Genomic DNA, 12,598 nt, shown 5'->3' on the forward strand with positions numbered 1-12,598 from the left:
GAGAGAAAGGGACTATAAGGATAGAAATAAATTGGTTCACGTAGCAATAGAGGTTGCAGATAAGGGAAGGGAATACATAGCTAGTGATGTATAATATACAGTTTCTCTCTACCAGTATACCACCACGTCAATATAATATAATAATACATTATTATAATCTTGAATACATATGTTCAGTACAGTTATATCAAATATTTTTTTAACATATGTAGACTTTTGTCCTATTTCATGTAAAAAAATTTTAGCTACAGTTACCATAATTGTCCAAAACAAAATAAAATCCTGTAATCCTGTGTTGAAAAGATTTTGAATCAAATCCATAGCTTTTTCTATAAAATAATAAACTTTATAGTTTTTATTAATTATAAAACTTAGTCTCAAATAAGATAATAAAATCTATTTCTATTAGATTTTTATGGCTTATATTTATTTCTTACTATAAAATGAAATTCTAGTAAAAAGTTAAAAAAGGTAATTAGAATATTAACAGATGGTTTTAATCAAAAAGTTTTATAGCATGAATTATATTTAAAATTAGAAATCTACACCCTTATCTATATCATTATTTACAAATATATACCAATATTTATCTTATATTATTTATGTTTTCAGTTTCAAATGATTTTAGCTGTGTTGTTTTCAAACATTGTCTTGGCATCTGCTTCGTTCCCGGTAACATATTTTTATAAGCGTAGCAACTACATTTACACATATATATATAATTAGGAGTATATGTCCGTTCTTTAAAAAAAATAGGGTCTTTGCATTGCTGTCTCACCAAAATAGTTTTTTTGAATTTGAAAGTTATATAATAAAGATAAAAGTTTTTCCTATAAAACATAAGATGTTATTTGATTCGCTGTGCTAATTATGAACAAAATAGTACTTGTTTTCTTCATAACTACTTATTTTTTGTTGAAGAAAAGTGTAAAAATAAATTATAAGTGTAATACATTATTGTCTTTAAATGATACTTAGGGTTATAAAAGTACAAGAACAATAATAAGAACACAAGAGAATATGATAATATTATTAATACGAGTAAATTGAATTATGGGAAGTGTATGGGTTGCTTAATTGGTTGATGGGTATCGATCTGACACTCTCAACCATGCATAAATATTACATACAATTCTTGTACATTTTGATCTCTCTTTGATATAATAGAAGGAAATATAACTCCCGTGGCCGTAGTAAGGTGCCTAGAAAGCAAAGAAACCCTCCCCCCTTATTTTGAAATAAAAAGGGGTGGGGATAGGGATAAATGGCCGGTAAAATGATGTACATCCCCATACACAAAATTACCCCTTCTATAGGGGAGGGGGGGGGGTAGGGAGGTAATCTTTTCCTATACCCCTTATCCTGCACGGACTATACCTGCGTACCATACGTGGCTAACCAGCAGCCATTGTAAAATATCCTGACCTAAAGTATAAAACAAAAAATAACAAACCACCTTTTCATCCACCTAATTTTTATATAATTTCTAATATAGGTATATATATTATATATTTCACATTTTCCTATTAAAGAGTTATACGTTTATTATTTTGATTTTACTTTTCCCTCAACAAAATAGTGATATTAACACCTCCGCCGTAGCCTTCGAATACTATAGTTAACCACCAGCCATCCTAATGTTTAATTCTTTTGTATGATCAAGGAAAGAAAATCAAATTTGATTGGTAATGTCCTATGAAGATGATTAAAGTCCCTCAACAGATTATGACGTCAAAAGATAGAATACCCAATGAGAGGCCAGTATACACCGTAATTGAATAATGGTAAAATTTATGCTGGCCTCTCATCGGTTATTTTATCGTATGACGTCATAATCTGTTGAGGGACTTTAATCATCTTCATTTCCTATGAGATATCTACTTACCTTTGGGAGAAAACATCATGAGTAAGGCCACTGACGAGATCGCAAAGAACATTTTTATTTGCTTTTTGATGACTTTGAAATTTTTTTTTCATTTTAGGATAGTATTTTCAATGAGTGGAATGATATATTGACTGATCCTGTAAGCAACAATTATCATTATGACTATTAGTAAGTATAAAATTCATAATTCTTATATAAAAGTAACAGGATGTCTGATTGTCTGTGTAACTATTTCGGGAAGGTTACTTCCTACCTCCCAAGATAAATCGCCACTGAAAATATACTACTTTAATTATTTTTCTTTTAACAAAATAAAATGGAAAGCAGAGTGCTGGCTTGTCTTTCCTCCCTTTCTTTAAGTGCCCCTAGAGGCTAGAGCTTTTTTTTACCTTATATGCCCTTTAACATTAAAACCAACGCTAACCTAAAAAATTCTGCTCTTTCGCCTCCCAAATAACGTTATGATGAACCTCATAGAAATTTGTAATAATTAGTTAGTGTTAGACTTTAATAAAGCATTTGACAAAACATACGTAACATGTTGTTCGGACAGTTTACAACAAAATATCAACTTTATGCTAGGAATAGATGACTCATAAATTAATTTAAGCTAGCCGTTTTTTATTTAAAATAAAGAATGGTTTGTTTTAAAGTTTTAAACCACGAACCTAGTAATAGTAATGAGAGGCCATTATTGACCAATGGTAAAATTTAAAGTAGCCTCTCATTGGCTAATTTCTTTTCTTACGTCATATTCAGTCCGACTCTATTACTAGGTTCTTTAAACCACTAACCTAACATACTAACTAGAAGTTTACAAACATTGAAAGCTTAATGTTAGGCTAATAGATGGGGTACTTTTATTTATCATCATAGGGAGGAACATCCATTGTCTTATCCCTTAAGATCCCTGATTATGAAATATTTCTAGTGACATGTTGGGTAACCTAGCTGCAGAGGAAGAATCTAAGACGAACAACAAACCAGGTCTGACAATAGTTTTAGATGCATGGTATCTCTATAAGTAAGTAGTGTTACCCGGGGAACTAGCGTGTCTGTTTTCTGTAGGGTTCTCTGTTCTGGGCCTTACAGCATCATACTAGAGACGTAAAAATTGAACTGCTGCAATGTCTGTTACGAAAAACACGAAACTGGTCTAGTTAAAGTAAGGGGAATGCCTTTGCCCAAAAACAGGCGCAACTCATTACCAAGCACATTTAGGTCTTTCAAACAAAGGTTATTTAATCAAAAGGTTATTTGTCTGTTGGATGTTACTTAACCTAATATCGTTTGGTTGATATGCTTAGAGGCCACAAGTAAGAAATAAAAAGGTTCGCTCAGATGGAAATTTCTTCTTTACATGCTCTTAAAATCCTATTGTTGAAAATATTAAGAAAATTTTTCAATTTAAGGTGATTTTCATCAAAATAATTTGTCGTGAATTTATTTTAAAAACTAATTAACACTCTTGTATATAAATTTATAAGCCATTCATTAGTACTTTTGTTCGTTAATCTCTAAAAAAATAAACTTCCTTATTATATGTAGTATACCTGAGTATACTAAATCTCTCTAGCTGCTTGACCGATATGACTCTCTCTTTTGGAAAGTTTGCTTTAATATCTATTTTTATGGTTGGTACCGAAACAGCGCAAAGTTTCTCCATAAAATGACCAATCATAGGCCAGTACACATTGTAATTGACCAATGGTAAAATTTATACTGGCCTCTTATTGGACATCTTATGTTTGACGTCATTTTTTTGGCGGTACTTTAAACTGTTGCGTGGTACCTCAACCCTCTCATGAGACATAGACTCTTTAAAGTGCCACAAAAAATCGGTAATGGCCTAATAATATAAGATCTTTTATCTGGATTCCTATAGATAAACCTTATTTTGATAAGAGAAAGATTAAGATAAACATGTTATCTTAAACTTTAAACCTAATTCCATTTATTTTTCATTGGAAACTATTTTATTTCTAAATTTAATTTTTATTATTAAAAAATATTTTACATCTGTATTAGATATTTGCCTAATATCAAAATATTAAGATAGTTTTATAATTAACGTTTTCAATTTTTCCAAATTAGTATATTTGTTGTGTGGGTTGAATATTATTAATATAACAAGAGTGACAACCTTTATAAACGCGTAGCAAAACAAAATGGTGTTAGAAATAAACAAACAGAAACTTATACACAATAATTTTTTATTGACATAATCCTTAAATTAAATGTGGAAATTATATTTTGGATATTGCCCAAATAAAAATTATTATAATTACTAACAAAATTATGATATACAAAGTTTATATAAAGTGCACTTAAACCCACCCCTAGTTATGAAGAAAAAAAATGAAAATAGGGGGGAGGGGTGTAGTTTTCTCCGTATGCCTAGCACTGCGGGGTTACTCGGTATCCTTATTTTCAATTTATTTTAAACTCATGGGGGGTTTTAGTGCTCGACACTTTGAGGGTAAACTTCACTTTTTCTATAGATGAGAGGCACCACAGTTCCCTGTTGCCTGCCTACTGTGACCCCCCAAATCCTTGCCCCAAGGGATACACAAAGCAGGCAAGTAAAACAATTTTTTGTTTTGTTGCAAATGCATGTAATTAAGAGTGTCTATGACTCATTAGGATGACGAAAAATAAAGGTAAAAACTTGTAAACATGCATAAGAAGCAAAGTATCCCTAGTATATAAAAAAGAATGTTACGAAAGGGACTATTCTTAAAAGGGGTATAGTCCCTTTCGTAACATCGCACCTTTTGGGGCGATTCTTCGTATTTCTCACAGTAGCTTTTCTCCTAATTCTAGCCCCTGCGGGGGGCTCTAACCCTTCGGGGCCAATTACATAACCCTGTGGGGCAATCACCTAACCCAATATAACCTAACCTAACATAAAATAACCTATAAAAAGCCATTTTAAAAATACGACGAATCGCCCCTTATGGGGCAATGTTACGAAAGGGACTATTCCCAAAAGATTTAAAGAAACGGTTTTCGTTGGTCATTAAATAAAGAATATATTTATAAAACAAATCACGAAATATTTTTGTACATTTTTTACATTCTTATTATTCTATATAATTGTAGTATGATTGATAGACTAACGGACAAAGTAAATTATTTACTGGAGGCACAAAAATATACCAATAGATATAAAAATCACAAAACAATTAATATATTGTTTTAGGACGGGTGCCTAGAAATGTTTGAGAACCACGCAGACTTCAGCAGACAGTACCAGGTATCATTAAGGGAGATAAAGAGATAAGACAATGTAAAATTTATGTATATATATATATATCCCAAATGATGATTAAATTACACCTTCTGTAGTTTACAAGCATTGGTGGAAATAATCGAACACTACACACCTTGGGAACCAAATAAGATAAAGTGAATATATAACTTTCCTTACAAATGTAATTTCAGTCAAATGTACCCTTCCTCCCTGGCTATAATCAGTAAAGTAACTTACCTAAAACAAGGGATTGTCCGTCCGTCTGTACAACTACAAAAAGGGTATATACACGTGCTTGACACTTTCTTTTTAACTGTTTTTTTTTTAATTTTAACGCCAAAGTTACTTCTAACATTCTTTTATTTAAATTTTTAGTAAGATGTCTTGCAATCATTCATATTTTAGTTGAAGGAACTTTGTAATATGCATTATTAATTTGATGTTTTATATTTAGTCTTCTCACTTTTGATGTATTTTTCTTTTTAACCTTCATATTCAAACTATCGGTTACGCCCCTAGAACTTATATTATCCCTTAAGTTGGGAGGGGAAAAAGTAGAAAACCTTACTTTCAATTTAAATTTATTGGGATGGAAGTCACCTTTTATTGGGAGGGTGAAGATAATCTTCCCAAAATTAGTTAAAAACCTTTCATGGACCTATAAGAAGCTTCATTGTAAAGGAAAACCATATCGGTTCAGCAGTTAGCGAGATCCTTTGCGAGAGACACTAAAAAACTTACTACTTTATATACTAGGATAGGATATAATTTTAGCGGTTTCCCTTAAAATATCTTGCCGAGCAGAGAAACCTCCATTATTTTAAACACATGGAAAATAAAGAGGGGAAGGAGGGGAGTTTTCCGTTTATATGTATTTTAATTAAGGTCAGGTCAGGTGATCAGGTTAGGTTATATTGGGTTTTTTTTCTCTCCTGCTATTGAAGAGAGATTTTTTTGTCAAGATACTCCATTTTTTTGTCTGTTGATCCGTCAGCCAAGCTGCAAAAGAAATGATTATTTCTTTATGAAGGTTTCGTGATATTCTATCATTCTTAATATTCCTTATTCTTTTGTTCCTCTTTCTGTTTTTTTAACCTCTCTTTATGACATCTAAACATTTTCTTGATAATTAAATTTGTCCGTTTTACTATACATGTTGTCATCCTTGTTTTTTGAATGCTTAATTATTTTAGTCGGCACAGTCCTGTATGTGTGACAGTGAGCACATGTTCTCATGTCCTCACAATGATATGGATAACATACTTGGTATGCAGAAGAGACAGGTAAATAATAATTATGTGTAAGTTTGATAGTATGCACATGTTCTCATGTCCTCATAATGATATGGATAATATCCTTGGTATGCAGAAGAGACAGGTAAATAATAATTATGTGTATGTATAATTTGTATGCACATGTTCTCATGTCCTCATAATGATATGGATAATATACTTGTATGCAGAAGAGACAGGTAAATAATAATTATGTGTATGTATGATTGTATGCACATGTTCTCATGTCCTCATAATGATATGGATAACATACTTGGTATGCAGAAGAGACAGGTAAATAATAATTATGTGTATGTATAATTTGTATGCACATGTTCTCATGTCCTCATAATGATATGGATAACATACTTGGTATGCAGAAGAGACAGGTAAATAATAATAATGTGTATGTATGATAGTGAGCACATGTTCTCATGTCCTCACAATGATATGGATAACATACTTGGTATGCAGAAGAGACAGGTAAAAAATAATTATGTGTATGTACGATAGTATGCACATGTTCTCATGTCCTCATAATGATATGGATAACATACTTGGTATGCAGAAGAGACAGGTAAATAATAATTATGTGTATGTATGATAGTATGCACATGTTCTCATGTCCTCATAATGATATGGATAATATACTTGTATGCAGAAGAGACAGGTAAATAATAATTATGTGTATGTATTATTGTATGCACATGTTCTCATGTCCTCATAATGATATGGATAACATACTTGGTATGCAGAAGAGACAGGTAAATAATAATTATGTGTATGTATAATTTGTATGCACATGTTCTCATGTCCTCATAATGATATGGATAACATACTTGGTATGCAGAAGAGACAGGTAAATAATAACAATGTGTATGTATGATAGTGAGCACATGTTCTCATGTCCTCACAATGATATGGATAACATACTTGGTATGCAGAAGAGACAGGTAAAAAATAATTATGTGTATGTATGATAGTATGCACATGTTCTCATGTCCTCATAATGATATGGATAGCATACTTGGTATGCAGAAGAGACAGGTAAATAATAATTATGTGTATGTATGATAGTATGCACATGTTCTCATGTCCTCATAATGATATGGATAATATACTTGTATGCAGAAGAGACAGGTAAATAATAATTATGTGTATGTATGATTGTATGCACATGTTCTCATGTCCTCATAATGATATGGATAACATACTTGGTATGCAGAAGAGACAGGTAAATAATAATTATGTGTATGTATAATTTGTATGCACATGTTCTCATGTCCTCATAATGATATGGATAACATACTTGGTATGCAGAAGAGACAGGTAAATAATAATAATGTGTATGTATGATAGTGAGCACATGTTCTCATGTCCTCACAATGATATGGATAACATACTTGGTATGCAGAAGAGACAGGTAAAAAATAATTATGTGTATGTATGATAGTATGCACATGTTCCCATGTCCTCATAATGATATGGATAACATACTTGGTATGCAGAAGAGACAGGTAAATAATAATAATGTGTATGTATGATAGTGAGCACATGTTCTCATGTCCTCACAATGATATGGATAACATACTTGGTATGCAGAAGAGACAGGTAAAAAATAATTATGTGTATGTATGATAGTATGCACATGTTCTCATGTCCTCATAATGATATGGATAACATACTTGGTATGCAGAAGAGACAGGTAAATAATAATTATGTGTATGCATGATAGTATGCACATGTTCTCATGTCCTCACAATGATATGGATAGTATACTTGGTATGCAGAAGAGACAGGTAAATGATAATTATGTGTATGCATGATAGTATGCACATGTTCTCATGTCCTCACAATGATACGGATAGTATACTTGGTATGCAGAAGAGACAGGTAAATGATAATTATGTGTATGTATAATAGTATGCACATGTTCTCATTTCCTCACAATGATATGGATGATATACTTGGTATGCAGAAGAGACAGGTAAATAGTAATTATGTGTATGTATGATAGTATGCACATGTTCTCATGTCCTCACAATGATATGGATAATATACTTGGAATGCAGAAGAGGTAGGTAAATAATAATTATGTGTTCAAGCACAGTATGACTTGACCCGTTATCTTGTGAGAACTCCTCATTATTACCTCACCATCGCCAAGTATGGAAAGTAAGTCACCGTATAGAATGGGGTACATGGCGTTCCTGCAACTGGCAGAAATACATCTGGATGTATTTTTGTCAAAATGTAAAAAGCTCTGCCAAAAATACAGTCATACTTGAAGTAACCGCCATAAATACATCTAACACAGGCATTTATACATCCAAAATTGTCAATTTTACATCAATTTCTTGCCAATCTAAACTTTTTTATATGTCATAAATACATCCTATACAGTTTAATTAATAATAAACAATAGTGAACTGTATAGTAGACATTTATTATCAATACAAGATATCAATACAATACAGCAGGGCCAGGAAAATGCAGCAACCAATTTCTAAAAATATGATCTTCCTCTCTTGGGACTCAAAAATAAAGAATTTAAAAAGATAGTTAGATATTTCTTTAATTCACTGATTAGATTTTACGTAAATATTATCTATAATTCTTACACTTTTGATTACTATAATTGTAACCATAATGCAAGAAATGTACATACTATTTGTTGCACATATATTTTACTATGCTAATAAACTTTTACCTTAATATCAGACATTATAATAAACTAAAGAAAACTATCATAATCCTAAGTATATATTACATACATTTACAATTTCACCGCCAATAGAGTTTAATATATGCGTAAAATATTGTACAAATTGTTGATGATTAATTGAGAAAATTTAAGGAAGCTTTTATTAAATGATGTACCTTTTCGCAGTAAATAACAGAGCCAATTAATAAATTAAATTTTAACTATCGTGTTTTTTATTCCATGGAACTTTGCTTTTCAGTTTGTCCTAATATTTAATTTCTTATAGTTACTTATATCAGAGTTGTCCCCTCTTGATTTTCAAAGATCTAATCAGTGTGTTTTCAGTGCTCGATATGCACTTTATGGGAAAGCATTCTATACCTCACTTTTCCTATCCATCTGTTTTTCTTTCCTTGCTTTTTATTTAATATTTCTTGTTGAAGTGAAGCCAATGTTTAATTAGAAAATCTTAAGAATCTGTTATTTTTACTTTCTTGATATTTTGCTAAATGATTACATTTATCTGTGCTTTGCTTCTTTGATGTTGACATCCTTGTTTATTACAATGCATGATTTAACATTATGCTTAAATATTTTCTTTGTTTTTTAAAGATTAAATATCCCCCTCTCTCAATTCCCTTTTCCAATGTATTTTTTTAACTTTGATACTTTTATTTAAAAACATAATTATAATTTTGCCTCTCTTTCTTTAAAATATTATGGGATCCAATATTTTTTATTTTAAATTATCGTCCTGAAATGTATAGGATGTATTTATGACATAAAAAAAAGTTTAGGTGTGAAATTGGCAAGAAATAGATGTATAATTGACAATTTTGGATGTTTAAATGCCTGTGTTAGATGTATATTTGTCAGCATGCCTACGATATATAGCAAATTACTGTCGAATTTACATCCAGACAAACAATTTTGACAAAAATACATCCACTGTATTTCTGCCAGTTGCAGGAACGGCAACGTCCCATAGAATGACGCTCTCCGAAAAGAAACTTGGGATAAGGATAGTTCTGATATATGATGTGAATGACTATCGAATGTATTGTTGACAAATTTAATGGCTGAGACTTATTATTGAACATAAATTTTTCTAGGAGCCAGCTGAAGAGGACAAGAATGACAATCCCTACTTGAGCGGAACAAAGGTATAGAAACATTAGTATTTTAAGATCTCGGAAACGACACAATCAAACAATTGATTTATTAATAAAAACTTAAATACGTTCTAAATGTTTTGATTAATGAGTAAATCAGAAATCATTATTTAGGATTATCAAAACTAATTCTAGGAATAAAATTTCTTTTAGAAGCAAATCTTTTCTATATCATTCATTTTTTCTGAATTATACCGTCTGTCTGTCCTTTTTGAAGGGGTATATGTGATTTACTCAGATCCTAAATAAGAAAGACAACTGAGGTGAATTCTATAAAAAAAACTTTTGCAACACTAAAATTTTAGTGGAGCAAAATTATCCCCTCTAAATTTTTAGTTTGCCTCACTGATTTTAGTGGGGCAAACTGATTTTAGTGGGGCAAAAGTTTTTTTAAGAATTCACCTCTGAATCGAAAAAAAAATTTCTTATTATAAAAGTTTTTTCAACCTTTATCTTTCCCTTTGTTTGATTTTTTGATATTTTAATAAAACTTGTGCTTTCTACTCTTACTGTCATCCTTGTTATCTAAATAATTAACATATTTAAATATTTGGTAAATATTAAAAAAATATTTTGTTTTCCAGCAAAAAGTATTGAAACTAAAAATAAATTTAACATCGCATACTTGTAATTAAACAATTTTTGGTACTTGTTATTGAAATGAATTGAGATAAGAATTGGGCCTTTTTTTCAAAACCTACCCCTATAGGTTTTCTAACCCAGCTGGGCTAATCATATTCCAATAAAACCAAATGAAAATCTCCCCCTCTCACACTTTTTAAAATTTATTTCAAAAATTACAGCGGAGGGGGGTTGGGGTTAGTGTTCAACAGAAACTTTCAGGGAAATGCTCTTTTTTTAGGTATAGTCCCTTTCGTGGGGCGATTCTTCGTATTTTTCACAATAGCTTTTCTCCTATTTCTAGCCCCTGCGGGGCCAATTGCCTAACCCTGTGAGCAATCAATTAACCCAATATAACCTAACCTAACCTAAAATAACCTATAAAAAGCCATTTATGAAAATACGACGAATCGCCCCTAAAGAGGCGTTGCCACAAAAGGGACTATTCCCCTTTTTTTCAGTTGCCTATTGCTGCCAAGAAGGGATTTGTTTAAGCGCATGGAACAATCTTTTTATTATCTTCTATCATCTATTTGTGTAAGGTAATATTTTGCAGGGATTTTAAGGGTGAAGACAGTTGATATACTATACATCCAAAAAAATACCCCTTATGTAGATTAAAATTATTGGTTGAAAAGTTAGGATACACTAGTTTGAAATAAACCGATAAAAAATTACCCAAATTTCTTTTTATAAAACTTTGGATACCACGACGTGTACTTTTTGGTCCAATTTTTATTGTGAAATCTGTCTATGTAACGATAATAATAGACATATCGACTGAATACAAGGTTGCAATTACAGCTGTAATAGGCTGCAGCTGATTGTATCTTTGGTTAGCTGCGGCTGAGAGTGACTTAGACTGACTTCGGCTCAAAAGAAAACTTCTAAAATTAAATATTCAAAGACTATTTAAAACCTATTCTAACCAATAACATATTTTATGCTTTCGCGAAAGTTTTGCTCTCTCTATATTCCATAGCTCGGCAGCCGCGCTTCAGCCGCCTGTAAGCCTCAGGGAAACAAACCTTTTACAATTTTAAATATCAGCTGAAAGGCTGAACTGACCCAAGTATGGCAATCCCTATTTTCAAGAAAAAATTTAGGCATCCAAACGGGTTAGATTTGACGCTTAATCGAGTTTGCCGAGCCCTGCTACATTCTATCTTATTTTTTTCTAATCTAATGATATATTTTATTTCAGTAATTAATCAAGAAATTTTATCTATATGAAAAGGACATGAATAATTAAATATTATAATATGTAATCAAAAAAATATTTGTTGTTAATAAAGTATATAATTAATGTATAATGATTATAATGTAAACCTATTAATTATGATAATTATGAAAAAGCTGGAATATTTATGATATCAAGAAAAAAGTAACTTTGTTGTAACGTAATAAAGTAATAAATAAATCTATGTTTTTATAATAATTATTTACTTTATTTAGAACTGAGTATAATGTCAATTTTTTAGCGACGTAGCTACTTTCTTATTAGGGAATGTCCGTAATTTTGTTTATCAGAAGCTTTTTATTGTGCCTATACAAAAAAATTACGTCATATGATACAAATGTCTAATGATAGACCAATGGCCAGTATACTTTTTAATTGACCAATGGTAGGCAAGTATGATGTCATTTTTTATATAAGCTTGATAGAGCTTCCGTTTGTCATTATAATGATAC

The 12,598-nt window shown here is 31.0% G+C and overlaps 1 protein-coding gene across 2 annotated transcripts; it reads left to right on the forward strand.

Moving 5' to 3' along the window:
* Window positions 1-604: 604 nt before the first annotated feature.
* Window positions 605-12,341, forward strand: 7B2 (Secretogranin_V domain-containing protein 7B2). 2 transcript variants are annotated; one of them, XR_013882416.1, is made up of 9 exons: window positions 605-672; window positions 1,983-2,053; window positions 2,817-2,872; window positions 4,387-4,463; window positions 5,088-5,141; window positions 6,332-6,515; window positions 10,226-10,276; window positions 11,368-11,448; window positions 12,111-12,341. XR_013882416.1 is itself a non-coding variant. In XM_080171926.1 (9 exons), the coding sequence occupies exons 1-8, from the start codon at window positions 619-621 to the stop codon at window positions 11,398-11,400; spliced, it is 486 nt and encodes a 161-aa protein (XP_080028052.1). In that variant the 5' UTR covers window positions 605-618; the 3' UTR covers window positions 11,401-11,448; window positions 12,111-12,341. The 2 variants fall into 2 exon arrangements, 1 of the variants encoding a protein (XP_080028052.1); XM_080171926.1 differs by having other exon boundaries at window positions 6,332-6,421.
* The last annotated feature ends 257 nt before the right edge of the window (window positions 12,342-12,598 follow it).

The sequence above is a fragment of the Acartia tonsa genome, chromosome 9, assembly GCF_053477335.1.
Source record: "Acartia tonsa isolate MP-2025a chromosome 9, ASM5347733v1, whole genome shotgun sequence".
NCBI lineage: Eukaryota > Metazoa > Arthropoda > Copepoda > Calanoida > Acartiidae > Acartia > Acartia tonsa.